At 53.6% G+C, this 15,954-nt stretch overlaps 1 protein-coding gene across 5 annotated transcripts in view; it reads right to left on the bottom strand.

The window, feature by feature from the left end:
• SHF (Src homology 2 domain containing F) overlaps positions 1-15,954 on the bottom strand; it is a 40,052-nt gene that overhangs the window by 16,800 nt on the left and 7,298 nt on the right. Inside the window, exons 2-7 of one of the 5 annotated variants that reach the window (XM_055819513.1) lie at positions 15,023-15,152; positions 13,738-13,956; positions 11,962-12,099; positions 8,715-8,886; positions 8,213-8,332; positions 4,827-4,877 (exon numbers count right to left, since the gene is read on the bottom strand). In XM_055819513.1, the coding sequence (XP_055675488.1) occupies positions 4,827-4,877; positions 8,213-8,332; positions 8,715-8,886; positions 11,962-12,099; positions 13,738-13,956; positions 15,023-15,152 (830 nt within the window). Of the gene's footprint in view, positions 1-3,703; positions 4,878-8,212; positions 8,333-8,714; positions 8,887-11,961; positions 12,100-13,737; positions 13,957-15,022; positions 15,153-15,954 lie in introns of those variants that run through there. The other 4 variants (XM_055819502.1, XM_055819522.1, XM_055819507.1 and 1 more) reach the window with 4 other exon arrangements.

Below are 15,954 nucleotides of genomic sequence, written 5' to 3'. Positions count from 1 at the left end.
TCCTCCACCCCAGTCTTGGGATGACCCCACTAATGTTAATAGCAAGCAGTGCAGGGCTGGGGATGTGGAGTTGTCATACCTGGGATACCTTTTTGGGAGGGACACAGCCACATCACTAGTGAGGCACTGGGAAGATCTCACCCAGAAGATCTGCCCAAGTATGCTCTTTTGGAGATACGCCTCCAAAATTGTGCAAGGCAAAGGAAAGAAGTGCTCACAAGCACAGACTGAAAATAAGGTGGAGGCATGGATGTTTTGGGACAATTTTCAAACAGGGTACCAGGAGCAAATAGCTGGTTTGAGACCATGCTGGGGAAGCGTACCAAAGGGACTGAGCAAGGCTGGTCTCTGAGTTAGAAGCTGAAACACGCCTCTCATGTCAAATATGCTGGTCTTTATGAGAAGATCTGAAAGGAGGCATTCAGCTGAGCCATTTGTATACCACATGCATGTGTGTGCTATGTATGTGCTACACTTCACGTTTTGCTGGTAGCCTGCAGGGATCAGGAATAAATTTCTCTCCTTTGCTGTAAACTTTGGCAACTGAGCTGCTGGGTTATTTGATCCTTCTGCAGATCACTGTGGTTTGAGACAGAACACAGGGCATTCTGTTACATTCTGTGATATTCAAGCAAATTAGGCATCACTTCTAGGACTGAAGTTTTTAACTAATCACTAGGCCTGAGCTTAAGGGAATTTCTCCAGGCCAGAGGGGCAGGAATGGATGATGGATCACACCCTACACACATCTGAGGGCTTTACCCAGTCCCACAAGGATTAGTTACTGGCAATGCTCTCCAGCTTCTGAGGTGTCAGAGAGCCTTGCTGGCTTATGCTAGGGTGGGTTGGTGAGGTAGATGTCAAGCTTAATGCTGATCAAAGTGCTTCATTTCCAGCAGGTGTGAGATGTTAGGGACTATGACACAGTTTCAGCAAACACAGCCCAGCTTCCAAGGAGGTCAACCTCAAAATCTGCCCTACATCAGTATTTCACCCCTCTTGAATGCCTTCCTCCTGCAAGACTACACCTTTTGGCCAGTAAAGCCCTGTCCAGGAGTAAGCACAGCCCCAAGCTGGCTCACCACCAGGCAGTGACACAGGGCTCAGGGGCTGCACCAGCTCAGCCCTGACCACCAAGCAAGAGCAAGTTACCAGCACTGCTAATCCAATTATAAACCAAGCTTCCTTCCCTCATTATCACAGCCTGCAGCACGTTAAAACAGCTCAGTGATAATGGAAGGCTTAGCAAGGGACTAGAGATCAGGTGATGAATGACAGAGCTGTTTCACTTGCAGGAAGGAAAAGGACAGAAGCATCCGGGAGGACATGAGAGATTGCTGGGACAAGTGGATTAGGAAATGCTACAGACAAAGGTCTCTGGTCAACCTTCATGCTCCCGACAGGGTTAACCTCAAAGCCACATCAGGTTTCTCAAGCCCTTTTCAGTCCCGGGGATTAGCATCCTCATGAATAGGGATCCTGGTCACCTCTAGCCCCACTGCCTCACTGCTCCACCTGCCCCATTCCCAAACAACTCACTTCAGTTACTGGATGGCAAAGGTAGCACTGAAATACCCTTGTAAGAGAGATTCAGTTCAAATTATCCGGGAAGCTCCTGATCAGCTTGCATCACAAAGGATGCAATGCACCAGCCAGACCCAGAGTCATATACTTCCTGTGAGAATCCTGAAATAAGACACCATGGGTCCAAAACCGACCCAGGACCTGCTTGGATCTGCCCCATTTGAGAAGATCAGGGCCATCCACTGACCCGATGTCAACCTGCGGGCTGGGTCTTTGCTACAGCTCTGCATCCTGCACCCCGCTTCTACATCTTTGTTGTCGGACCTCCTCCACCACATGAGGGCCCCCCATAGGGAGCTGGAGGCATTGCCCTCAGGTTGCCGTGAATTTGAGCCCTCTATCCCCGGTGTCCAGTTTCTCCTGCTAATGCTATGAAAAGGAGGAAAAAAATGTAGCTGGGCTTAGGGCAGTGCTGCTCTCCACAAAAAAGCCCTTCTTGATTTCAGACAATGCTAACACTGCTTGGAGCAGGAGAGTGGACTAGAGACCTCCCAAGCTCCCTTCCGACCTAAGTTATCATATGAGTGTAGCCAGATCAAAGGAAGTGGTTATTTCCCTTTATTTGGCACTGACGAGGCCACATCTGGACACCATGTCCAGTTTTGGACCCCAAGTACAAGAAGAGAGTCTAGCAGAGGGTCACTAGGATGGTCAGGGCTGGATGAAAAGGGATGCAATTGCCTGAGGGAGGATTGAGAGCTGCTTAGCTAAAGCACTTGGACAAAGCTCAGCTTCAGAGCAGTCCTGCTGTTTCTGGTCTGTGACTGTCTCTGGGGACCTGGTGCAATGCACACAGGTCTCACACCTCCTAGTACTCAGCAGGGATGCCCCGAGATGGAGACAGGCTGCTTGGGCAGGATTTCACTGTAAGGCTGCAAGCCCGCAGATAAAGCAGCCCTGGCTGCCAGGCCATTTGCCCACTGCCAGAGTTTCTTGAGAAAAACAACCCACAATACATGGGGAGGCTCTCCTGTGCCTTCACCCCCAGCTGTGTGGATCCAAGAAGCCTCTGCTTTCCCACCTGTGGCCACAGAGGAGGCAGAGTATCCCCCAGAAAAAGCTCTGCCCTGGAGCCGTCAGGGCACAACAGGGCTGCTAAGAGTCCTTGAAACCTTTTAAATGCAGCAAGGGCATCCAAGAGCATCTCTGCAGATTTCTGCATCTCCAGCCCTTTCTTCAGGCTCTGGTGTGGCACTGTTGAGAGAAAAACCCTACAGCTGGAGTTGCCTCCTTCCCCATCAGACAAGATGCCTCCCTGGGATGGAGAGGCAGCCAGGGGTGCAGGGGGGAGATGCCAGCAGCCAAGCTTGACTGTAAGGAGACACTGGTGCCCAAGGAGCTCATACCGCTGCCTTTTAAGGAGTGGCAGAGGCTGAAGCATCCTGAAACAGACCACCAGTTTCTGCAGGCTCCCAACCATGGCATGCACTCAGGAACCACACTGGTCATGCCTCATGGTGCCTACAGTAGCTCAAAACCATGATGGGTAGCCAAGACAGCGATCCCCCAGCTACAGGTTGTATCTGGGAAACCTCAGAGTCACAGATAAGACAGTAGAGCAAGCTGCAGCTGTGTCACTCACCCTCCAGGGTCCCCATGGTCCCATCAATCACTTCTTACCTGCAGTGAACCAGCAGGACCAGCTCCTTACTGGGAGCTGGCAGTGGAGAGGATGATGCTTTTTCACAAAGCCTTCATCAAGCCACTGCTAACACATCTCAGCGACACCACAAGCACTTTGCTCTGCTGATGCAAGAGGTTTCGCTGGTCCATCAGTGAATTTGCTGCTGCCATCCCCTCTGCTGAGCACAGCAGGACCACTCAGGGAGTGGAGGAGAAAGGGAATGCACTGCAGGAGAGTAACAGCGAGACCAAAGACCAAGCTTAGTCTGAAGCATGGATGGAGGAAATGTACCTGCATGGCTGCAGTAGCAGGCAACACCAGGAACAAGGTTAAAAGTCAAGGTATGCATTAAATGCTACAGAGCACCAGATGTAGCTTCAGCCAAATGAAGACAGAGCAAGCTGGCCCAAATACAAGGTGTCAGGAAGACAAAGAACAGGACTGGAGCCAGTAAATACTCAAGAGGAGGAGAACAGGAGATCTGTGAACTTCAGGGATTTTGCCCAAGATTTATGAGGGGTGAAGGAAAACAATAAGGCAAAAGATCCCAAAAAGCACCCCCTTCTACAAGGAATAACAGGTGAGTCCAAAATCAGCTCATTGCAGCCCACAAAGGGTCCCAAAAACATACCAAGGACATGACCACTGGTGTCTTGTATCCCTTGTCTCAGATGACGGAGCTGGCTGGACCACTCAGACACACAAGTCTCAGTGTATGCAAGAACGAAGGAAAAATCCATTTGTTTAGAGTTTTTGTGTAATAAAATTCCCCTCCCCACCGTTTTGCCACACCAATCTACCACTCAAGGTGGTGGGACGCAGGCGCGTGGTCCCCATGGAGCAGGAGGCAACCATGCACTGCTTTATTAGGCACTGATGCTGCACGCACGGCTGAGACCAGTCACTATATACATTTGGCAAAGGATGGTGGTACGTACCAAGCACCTGTGTGGGTGGGGGCCACCACCAGTCTGCCTGGCTCCCCTGTGCCTCACTAGCCCCAGGCAGGCCCCCATTTGCCCCCTGCCAGCCTCCTCACCTGTCGGCACAGCCATTTTGTCTCCTGCAGAGCCAGGCACCCTCACAGAGGCACCTGAGGCCTGCTGCCAGGTGATTTCTCCCCTTTTCCCAAACATTGTCCCCTCCCCAGCCTCTCCAAGGCCCCAGCTCCAGTCCTCGTGTCCAGAACTCTGCCCAGAGGCAGGCGAGGGCAGGCAGGCAGCTGGTGAGCCCCACTCAGCTCCTTGTGCAGGGGGTCTCCCCAGCGCTGTCCCAGTGGGCAAACCAGCACATGGAAGCCCCCCCAGAGAATGGGATCGAGGGGTCCAGCTGCAGCAATCCCCAACAGCACTGGCCATGCTCAGCAAGCTGCTCATGCACTGCCGGTCTGCAGCCCATCCTTGCCACAGTGGCGCTTGGCCCGGCAGACAGGCCAGTTTCAGGTGCACCCGGCCTCGAGCCTGGCTTATGGAGGGGTGAGTACTATAGGGTACGGATAGCCACTGGGTAAAGCAAGGACATGTGCTCAGCCCCCTTGATGGGCAGCTTGCGGCTGGCATAGTGATGAATGATCTCCGGCACGCTGTCGAAGGGTGGGCTATGCTGACCCAGCACGTACTTGTTCTCTTGGGTCCGGGACAGTTTCATGTGCATGAAGCCCTGGCTGCTCCTGCAAGGAGAGATTGAGGCAGAGTTAGGGGGTGCAACTGACCCCTGCCTCCCGTCAGGTCCTGACCCCTCCAAGAGAGGCAGCCTGCCCTTGTAGCTGGGGAGGGGATGCTGCCAGCTCCTATCCCCAGCCACAGCCCTGCCCGCATCATCCCACATTTGGCCATCTCCAGACAAACCCACTGTGCAAGGCAGAGATGTGGCTAACTATGCTGGACTGTGTCCCTGCCCAGAAGCATGGCCGTGCAGTGGGGTGCAAGGGGTCCATCTGGGGACAAGGATGGTTCCAAGGCTGGGGCAGATGTGTGCAGGTAGGGAAGTAAGGGCATAGCCCGGGCAGGAGCAGCATCAGCAACTCTTGCTGCAGGGTGACATAGGGGCAGCAGCTTTGCCCCTTGCATGTGGCAAAGACCCTTTTGCAACTGCCCCAGCTCACACAGGAGTACTTCAACTCACATATGTCCAGGCTCGCCATGGCAAAGCAGGATTTTCTCCTTCAGCCTGCAGCATGTTGCTCCCCCACCAACAGTGCAGGCTCCACAAAACCTGCTCGGTGTAGCAAGGCCACTTCCCAGCACAGCACAGGCATAGAGCCACGTGAGGCTGCACAGCCAGATCCTGCCACAAGCACTGATTCCAAGTGATGGGCTAATGGCCCTGTTGCTATTAATTTGTGTCTCCGAGGAGAGCCACAGCCTGTCTGCAGCATCTGGAATGCACATTACGGCAAAATATTGATGACTTAAAAGCAGACAGGATCTCATCAGCAATACTGAGCCGCTTCCAGTGCTGCACAGGCCAGCCCCATCCCCCTGGCTGGAGACAGTGCCTGTAACGGACAGACTGGCTGCATTAGCAGAATGGGTTTGCAATCTATTTAAGAGCTGGGAGGCAAGGAGCCGTCTGCCCCAGGAGAGGGCACGGGGGAGAGCTGCAGCCCCCTGCCAGGGGCTGAAGAAAAGCGACAGCTGGCCATAATCTGTGTTCCAGCAGCAGGGCGCAGGGAAGAGCTGCAGGGGCTGCACTGTTAATGGCACCCTGTGAAGGTGCATGGGTTTATCCTGCACACACACACACAGGGCCATATCACTAGCATGCAGAGCTGCCCGCAGATGCTGCCCTCAGTGCTGCACCCTGTCTGCAGACAGACCCCAGCCCTTGCTCACTGCTGGCAGGGAAGAGATGCTCAGGAGCACAATGCAAGATCAGCACCAGTCCAGAGCCAGAGCACTGCCACAGAGGTCCACAGACAAGTGATGCTGGTTGTGTTTTGCCCAAATTGCTCTGTGGGTCTTTGTCACAAGCTCAGGGATGTGACCGAGATCAAACCCCTGGAGAGATGCCTGAGGGAGTACACTGAAAACCCAACAGCATCCAGCATTGCAGCCAGCAGCAGGAACAGGACAAGGACAAGGGGCCAGTGCTGCTCCTGCCAAGCACCTCACAGACATAAGGAAGGACCCAAACCTTTGCAGCATGGCCTCACCCCACTCTCACAGAGGTGCAAGCCAGGAGGAACTCCTTCTCTGAGCATTTGGGACAATGACACTACAACCCTGTCCACAACAGGCAATGGGGGGCTGCCTATCCTGGACCAGCCAGAACCATCACAGGAGGGTTAAATCCTTCCGGCTACCTGACACACTATGGGTACAGCCACTCCTGCTGCTCTCTTTTGCGCGTGTTTTTCTTTAAAGCAGTCCAAAAGGGCTTTAGGTCAGCATCAGAGCTCCCTTACAGACCATGTCCTCAGCTGTGCCTCCTTCCTCAAGGAAAGTAAAAAAGGAAAAAAAAAAATTTAAAAAAATAGAGAGATGCAGACAGCCAGCTTACAGCTATATAAAAGGGATCCCAGGGGATTTTCCTTAAAAAAGGCACTACAGAGAAAGGCAATGGAGTAAAAAACATGCACCCAAGGCTGTGGGCTCTCTGCAAGCACCGCCAGTGGACAGGCAATGCCCAAGCAGCTCCTGGATGGGCTGCAGTCCCCTCTGGGGAGGTGGCACACTGCTGCAAGGCCACGTCCTGGCCACACATGTTGTTTGAGAAGAGGATTTGGCCAGTGTTGCCATAAGGCTATGAAGGGGCAGTAAGAAGTAAGGAAAAAAACCCAAATGGATGACTGGCTTACAGAGAGGTGATGGAAAGGGACACCTGTGCTGGCAAGGGAGGAAGCCCCATCGACAACCCCAGCAACACCAAAAAAAAAAAAGAAAGGAGGGAGCTTTTCCAGAAAGGCTTGCTGTCTGGCCTGAAAGCTACAACTGCAGAAGGAAGAAAGGATATTTTCAGCTAAACCTCTGCCCTGGTTTGGTGCTGAAGGCAGCAAAAAAGCGGAAAAAAAGAATAGTCAGAGATGGAGCACTCTAATTCACAATTGTGTCCTGGGAAATAAACAGGGGAGGCCAAAACCAGTGGGGAGCAATGCAGGTACAGAGACAACTGTGGAAACTTAAAAGTATATTAAGAAAAGCATGGGGATACATGCCCTATTGTTGTGCAGAGATGACTGAAGTGCTCAATAAATACTTTTTTCACATCTGCCAGAAAGAGCTAATATAATCGTCCAGCAGAAGGGCAAGAAGGTATTTGCTAATCCATCATCGTCAGGACTGTAACAGCTTTGATTTTGGGGGTTCAGGCTGCCCCAAGAATCACGAAAGAGCTGGATGAGCAGCTCCTCCCCAGCAGGATGCATGCAGCGATGCTTCATGCAGTTTTGACATTCGGGGAACTGGAAAACTTGGGAAGGTGCAAAGATCCTCCCCAAAAACCCAAGAAGAAACCAAGCCTTGCTGTGGGAGTGAGATTTCCCTGCTGAAAAACTAAAGCAGGGCAATGCCCTCTGCAGCACAGCTGAGGAACAGCTTCAATGATTACATGGAGTGGGGAGACAGGGATGGGTACTGGATCGCACACACTGTCTTTTCCCGTGAAACTAAGCTACAAAAAAAATGGGGTAACAAGAAGCCAGAGCTGGAAGCCGTCATCAGACACATTCAAGGGAGCAGTGAGGCACATCATTTTATCCGTCTGAGGGATTACTAGCACTGCCAAGGGAAGAGCAGTGTGCCTCCAGATCAACAAGCCTTCCAGACAGATACTTTTGCCAGACACCAAACCAGAAGCCTGTGCCACACCACACAGAAGCACAGACTTCGTACTCCATCCAGTCATCTCAGAGTTACCCCATCAGCATCAGAGTTACATCCCCACAGTCATCTCAGAGTTACCCCATCAGCACGGGCACACATTCACTTGGGGCATCCACCTGCAAGGGGTCACCTCTGCTGTGGGTTCACCCCCCCCACCCCAGCCCCATCCGGGCTCACTCACTTCAAGGAGAGGGAGAAGTCATTCTTGCTGGTCTCACTGTTGCGCACCAAGTAGCTGGCCTCCTTGCACAGCCTCAGCAGCGTCTCTGCATCTGTCCGGCTGATGGCCCCGTGGTACCAACTGGAGGTGGGAGAGGGACTGGCTGTGCCAGGCAGAGAGTGGACACCCCAGCGAAGGACTCTGCCCCAGGGCAGCAGCAATGCCATCACCCTTGGCATCTCCCCGGGGACAGCAGCCACTCATGTTCAGGGAGAGGGATGTGGGTGGCACTGCCAGGGTTGGGGGACAAGGGGCAAGGATTCCACCGGGCAGCTCAGGGGGGCACAGAGGGCACATGAGGATACCACAACTGCGAGATGGACAGCAGGGACAAGAAGGCACTAATGTGGGGCCAGGGAGCAAAGAAGAATCAGATCTGCCCCGGGGCTCCTTGTGGTGTTGCCACAGGGATCCTGGAGCAGGCGGAGGGGTTGAACAGCCACTTGGGGCAGGCAGGACTCACCACTGGCTCTCCAAGGGCAGGGCAGGGTCAATCCTCTCCCCGACGAAGGGGCCAGGCTCAGCAATCAGCATCTTCGTGCTCTTGAGGCTGCTGGAGCCATGCCTGAGAGTGGCTCTGGCCTTCTCCTCCCTGCAGGGTGAGGTACGGCCATATCCCAGCCCCTCTGATGGACCTGCAAGAGAGACACATGTCACAGCCAGCAGCAGGGACAGGTGCACAGGCTGGGCTGACAACTTTCCCTCCCACGGAGGGAGCCTGCAGAAAGAGCCAGAGCCACATCACATCATGTTGGGTCCCCTCGCACTGCCCCGTCCCCCTGCTCTAAGCAAGGGCAGAACAGGGCAGCTCTTGGACAGCTGCTCACTGCATTACCCCACGACAGGCAAGGCTGGGTCCCCACTCCACCAGGACTGGGGTCCCTGCAGCATCCGAGCCCCTGGAACTATTTTCCAGGGAGGTTTCAAAAGCTAAGAGAGGTTTTGGCAATGCAACCAGACATTCAGCAGTTTTGACACAGAGTTAACTGAGAAGCAGCAAGGAGAGGCTTGCCAATCTTGGGGCGGAGGGTAAGTTAAATTCTAAAAAAATGGAGTGGGTAGATGGAGCTAGAGGGAGCAGTCAGTTTGGAAATGATGGACACATTTCCGCTGGCACAGGTAAACCTCCTGGGGTGAAAAAAATAACTCTTCGAGGGGGATAGTGACATTCTGACTGCCAGGTGCCCCCCTGACACAGCCACCTGCCCAGGCACCCATGCACTGACAAAGGGCAGCAGCCCGGTGCATGCCGCCCAGTGAGCAGCGGAGGATTAACACAGATGTGCCCCAGGGACCCAGCCTCCTGCTGACTGTTATTTCCATGCAGGATGATTTCAGCATTAACAATATTGTTTCTCCCACCTCCAGAAAGTTCATTATTACTCCCCTGCAATGCAAACCCCCTTGCACAAATTACTTATTGACTGGGCAAAGCTGCCTTGGCTCAAGGCTGCCAGTGGCTGATGCTGTGGAGGCAGTCACCACAGAGGTGGCCGAGACCAGTCCAGTCACCACAGCTGCCAGGATGAACCGAATGTCCCAGGCTGGGCAGCTTCCCCCCTCCCCCTCCCCTGGCTACTGGAGGGGGAGACAAAAGCATGGCAATGCTGAGGCCATGCTGTTGCAGAGCAGAAGCAGTAAATAACTAGAGGGGGATGCTTTTCTCTCTAACAGGGCATCCTCTAAGGTGGCTATTTAGGGACACCTTGTCTGGTCCCTACACAGGTGAGCAGGTCTTCAGCCGCCCCAGCACTGAGAAGGGAGGAATGCAGCCAAAAGGAAACCCAGTCAAAATCCTCTGCAGCTTAGCAAGGCTTAAAACCACTCTAGAAGGAGCTCGTGGAGGAGGTGCCCGACATCAAGGTTTGACAAGCGCTGCCTCTGCAGTGGTCTGGCTTTTCACTGGCCAGGCTCGCCCTTGCACATAACATCTAGGCTTCAATTTCAACTCATCACCTTAAAAAATTGGGGTGATCGTTAAGAAGCCAGACAATCAAAACAGCAGTGTTTGTTGGCGGCACAAAGTCATCGTGTTAGAGGCTCAGAAGAAATGCATTTTACCTGTCAGAGAGGCAGAGGTATGTGCATGATTAAACAGGATATTAAAAACAAGCCCCTAGGAGTAAGATGACATCCTTCAAGGAGTTCAAGTCACCCCCACACTAGGGCAGTAGAAAATGAGACAAAACTCTGGCAAAATAAACTTAAAGCAACAAAGCAAATTAGGGAAGAAAAAAAAAAAGATTCTGTGTTGCTAAAACCAGGAAAAATGACAAACTGATGTGTTCATCAGGATGAGGATGCATGTCAGAGCGGCTGCGGGGATAATACATGATAGGGGAAGAGAAGAGGCTCCTGCACAGCAAAGAAATTAATTTTTCTTGACACCTGCATTCATTGCAGGAAGAGGATCAGGAAGTTTCCCCCTGCCAAGACCTTTCTTTCTCAGGACTGATCTCAGCCTGTAGCATCCCTATGGGTTTGGGACAGTATCCCGACACGGCCCAAGCAGAGCGGCTGCATTGCTCTGGAGTGCCCCTGTGATCGGCAGCAAAATCAGCTGTCACATGCAACCTCGTGCTCAAACCCACCTGGGAGGCAGCAAAAGCCATACTGTTTTTTCTTTATGAAGCTCTGCAGGGATCTGGGTAACTGCAGATAAGGAAATCAGACATCTGCACCTGGCACGTCACAGTGTCTACCAGGAGCAGCATTAGTGATGCCTGGGCAGACACGGCACACCAGGGCTCAAGCTGCTGCTTTGCAGAGAAAAAGTCACATCTCATGGATCTGTCCCAGTTCTCCGCAAGAGCAGCAGCCCACCCAAAAGCCTGGGTGGCTTTTGACAAACCTTTCAACCTAACGCTCTTGGCAAAACCCTAATCCACGACATAAGAGCAAAGTCCTTAACATATTAATAATGGTTTAAAAGAGAAGCAGCAATATTTGGCTTTCATAAGCAAGACGGCCAGCAGAATCCATGGCAAGTTTACATTGAGGGCTCTGCTGCTCAGCACTCACAAAAAAGGCTTCACAACAAGGCAAACCTGAGATGACAAAGCGTACCTGGGAGATTTAGCTGTTCAGGGTAGCAAAAACAAGAGTGAAGAATCCAGAGGAACCTCCTGCCACTGAGCAGCAAGGTAATAAAATAGCAGAGGAAACGGAGCAGTGCTAAATGATGAAGCAAGGCACACCTGGAAGAAACAACCCTAACTTCAACAGTGGGATCTGAATTAGCTGGTACCATACCTGTAAGGGACTTGGATATCAAGAGTCACAAGAAAACATTAGCATTTGCTCAGAGCAGTTGTTAAAGACTGTAAAAGCAGCCATCAAACACTGGGAATTTGGAGGCAGAAAGGAGAGAACAAAAGAGAAGGTAATAACTCTGCCACTGGATAATTCCCTGGTGCAGCTCAACTGCTGCGTGCAAAGAGGCATTGTGGAGCCATAGAAGATGCAGAAGAGGCAAGGACAAACACCTGGTGTCTGGCACAGAACAACTGAATAGGCCGGGAGAAGCCTGGGGAAGGTGGGGGAGGAGGGTGGATATCTGGCAGCACCCACAGGCAGCAGGCAGAGCCCTGCCATGTTTAGGCAAGTTCTGAGGCATCACAGGATCTTGGCGCTGGTGGGGCAGTGAGGCAGTGTCACAGCGAGCACCAGCCGCAGCCCCCTTGGACACGCCGCTGTCACGCAAGACCCACCATTGGCGTCTTCGTAGCTGGGCTGGCCATGCTGCGGAGGGACAGAGGCACCGGCCTCACCGTCCAGGGGGCTTTCACCACTGTCGAGCTGTCCCACCGGCGGTGGCCATGGCAGGTCTTTAATGACCTTGATTTCAACTGGAAGGGGAGGGGGCAGTGGGGGTGGGGAGGTGATGGGAAAGAGAGAAAAGGAGAAAGAGAGAAAGAAAGGGCTTAGAAAAAAACATCAGCAACATCAAGTCTATGGACAAGGAGAGCAGTTGTGGGGGGAAAGACCCAAGGACTAAATTCCTGGGAGCCCTACACCATCTCATCCCCTCCCCAGCAGCGAGCAGCAACAGGCTTGATGTGGGGCACATTCCCAATGTGCCTTCTCCTCCAATCAACTTTCCCAGCTGACCTTCTCTGGGGTTGTGGAGAGACTGCAATTACCCCTGTCCCATATGCATGTTCATCCAGGGGACCCTGGACGAGCGCCCCATTGCCATCTGTCCTGCCTGTGCATCCATCTTGCCCCGTGCACTTCCCAGCCACGTCACAGGGTCCGTGTTCCCCTGCCAGGCACAAGCAGGTTGCTGCCTCACGCCAGTACCTGCAGACCATCAGCAGGGGTCTCACAGGCCCTCCCAAAGGGGGGAATGAGCCAGCAGAGAGACTCTGGCATCACAGGAGAGGAGAAAGGCCCCGAAAGCCACAGCAGGACCCACTCTGGCTCTGGAAAGAAACAGGCAGCAGGTCCTAACGTGGCCCAGGGTATGGCAAACTGACTCCCTCAGGATTCGGAGCAAGCCTGAAGCACCCTGGAGAGTGCCCATGCACATCCACGCAGGAGCGAGACCTGTTAACACACCACCTCCGCATCAAGCGAGGTGGCTCAACCGCCCAAAGCCAGAGCACAGACATCTCAGCACAAACCCAGCCCGGCAGCGCATCACGTTTCATGATGAAGCCCAACAAGCTGAATCCTCAGCACAGCAGGCAACGGTCCCACACCCAGCCGAGTCCCAGCAGCATGAGTGCAACCCTAGGCTTGAGCAGAACTGTGGTGTCAAGCCCAGCATGCACATCTCCAGCTCACAGAGACCAAACCCAAAAGGTGAACCACTCCCAAACCCAAATCTCCATGCCTCTCTCCACCAGCATCTCTGCGCAGCGTCAGCAACCACTGGCTGAGCAACTTGTGCAAGACAGCTGCAGCCCAGACGCACAATGCTGCAATTAAAATGCATCCTAGATAAGAGTGTGGCAATTAGCCAGCACCAGCAGAGGAGCCAGCGCTAATGCACAGCATGGATTTCCTCATTAACAAACACAAACACAATCGATCCCACAGCACAGATAAATAGGTCAGGGGGCCGGACGATTGCCCGGCCAAAAGCTCCTGGAGGAGCGCCCAGTTTTCCTCCTGCCCTGAGGAAGGAGGGATCTGCTTGAGCCCAGGGTCGAGCCTCTCCCCTGCAATTCAAGGCTGGGGGGGGGTTAACATGCACTGAAGGTTGCGATCAGAGTGGGGAAGAGGTAATGAGAGATGGGCACCAGGCAGGCTGCCAAGGCAGCTCCATCCACCACTCCACCCGGCCTGCCTCCCTGCTGAAGAGAAACAGCCTCTGCAAGTGTACGAGTGCTCCCTGAGCCACAGAAATGCAGAGGCCAACACTACTGACCCCCAAAAGATGAAGGAACCCCAAGCAGCCAGTTTCTGCCCTGCAAAACAAAATGCAGTGTTGGTTGCTTTATGGCTGCTATCTGTCCTTTACGGCTGCTCCCACCACTCACCTGCAAAGGCTTTGGAGATCCGCTCCTTCTTCCACTCCCAGGGCTGGTCGTACTCCTCCGGTGGCCGCTCATCGTCCTCAGGCAGTCGGGACTCCCTGGGCCTGGAGCAAGTGAGGCGGTCGCCATCCATGTCCAGCCCTCCAAGCACAGGCTCGTAGGGAGTGTCATAGAGGTGCAGCGGCCGGGCAGGAGCATCCCGCAAGCCCTTCTGGCGGATCTCTAGCAGGAGAAGAGGGAAAAGACCATGAGCTTTTTGCCCAACACAGCCCAGCCATGGTCCCCAAAGCCCTGCTAGATGAAAAGGCTCAGTTTCACCTGAGGGTGACATGGCGTAGGTAGCATCAGCAATGGAGGAGACCCCCCCAGACATCAAGCAAGCACCTGCCAGAAGCAGGTCAGCCGGGCCCTGAGCAGTCCACAGCACCAAGAGGCCTTCTCTCTCCACACACCCCCTCTTGGGCAGCCCTGCAAAGCAGGGTCCACAGGGATAAAGCATCCCAGAGACTGATTCCCTGCTTGCAGCAAGGCTGGGTTTCTTCCCTGGACACCCAGCATGGCTAGTTTAATAAAATGCCCTTCCCTCAAGCAAAACAAAACTCTCTCACACAGACACAAGAAATCTCTTTGCCACTTGCCGATTTTTCTAAGAAATGCAGTGGTCTAGTCCAAAAAGCTGCACAAGCTTTCCAGAAACCACTTGCTCCAGGGCAACCATGGAACTGCAAAGCAGAGCCAGAGCCAGAGTCTGCAGCGTGCAAGCCAGCACAGTGACCCTGCAGGCACTACAGCAGTAAGAGTGACGCCTTCAGGAGCGCACGCTCTCACCTTGCCTGCCCTCCAGCCATAAACAAGGCCACTGGGGACCCCACTGCTGCAACAGAAAACGGCACACTCTGGCTCAGTTCTAACCATATCAAGTAGCTCTCACATCCATCTTAAGTTTTACACCAGACACATTAAATGTCGGCTCTCTCTTGGCTCAGCCTGGCAAGCAGGCACCATGATCCCAGGGACAGAACAGCAGGGAGGAATATCGAGGTGCCTTTACTGCTTGGATAGCCTTTGTGAGTGCTCTGGCTACGGTAAGCCCATCTCACAGGGCTAACGCTGTGAAAATGTGCCTGCAAAGTGGCTGTGCACACCACAGTGATCGCCCAGGTTTGCCTTGTCTGGGGGACTTGGGGCTGTCACAGACTGCAAGGAACAGAGCACAGTGGCTACTAAATTCACACAGTAGGGAACAGAGGTGCAAAGAGTGGCCCTTGCACAGAGCCTTCCACCTTACCAGCCATCATTTTCTGGGCTTCATATGGCTCCATGTATCCATCGTTCTCTGCCACCTTCTCCAGCCCTGCCTGGCTACCAGCCACCTGTGCTGCATCGAAGGGATCTGCGTAGTCCTCCAGGACAGCCAGCTGGAAGAGGGGAAGGGCAGGAGAAGGGTTAGGGTACTCCCTGCCTTTTGGCAGGGGGTCAGGGACCAGCTGAAGCCCCTTGAAACCTCATCACGAGCTCTGCTAGCAGCAGCCAGAGCAGCAGCTGGGACCCTGAATCCACATCACGGCAGCCCTGCAGAGCAGGTGCTGGCAGCCAGTAGCTTTCCAGACACCAACGCTTGGTTGTGGAAACACTCCAGCTTTTGTCCCCAAAACTGGGTTGGAGCCAAGCAGAGCAGAAGGCAGCCCGGCCTCGTTCCTTACCATCGGTCCAGCACTACCAGTGCCTGTGCAGACACCCCAGCAAGGCCCCCACCACGGCACAGGGCAGCCAGCAGTGCCATCCCCCTGCCATGGCACACAGACGCTCTCCCTGCATGCATCCAGATTTCCTCGCCTGAAGTGGAGAAGGGGTGTAGATCCCAGTCCAGGGATGTCAGCTAGCACTGGCATGACTGGGAACTCACTGGTTATTTTCCAGGGCTCCTGCAGGGTCATTTGAAGACATTTCTTAACAAGAGGGACAAGAACAGCCTATGGTTTCCTCCCCGCTCCCTCCCAGGCCCCCACAGCATCCCCACACATGTCCTGAGTAACATAAGACAGGGCTCCTTCATGTGATCAGGAGTCACCGGGAAGCAGGACCAGTAGCCTCTCAAGTGCCATGTCATACAGACAGCACAAAAAGCCCGAGGTTTGCCCTTACTAGCGAAAAGGAGACACTCCTGCAATAGGATACAGGGCATGTTGCAGAACTCGATCGCTCCCAGTGCTGGAGCCA

This window comes from Falco peregrinus, chromosome 1 (assembly GCF_023634155.1).
Source record: "Falco peregrinus isolate bFalPer1 chromosome 1, bFalPer1.pri, whole genome shotgun sequence".
Lineage (NCBI taxonomy): Eukaryota > Metazoa > Chordata > Aves > Falconiformes > Falconidae > Falco > Falco peregrinus.
Note: the sequence above shows the minus strand (reverse complement) of the source record. Positions and strands in the feature narration are given on the sequence as shown.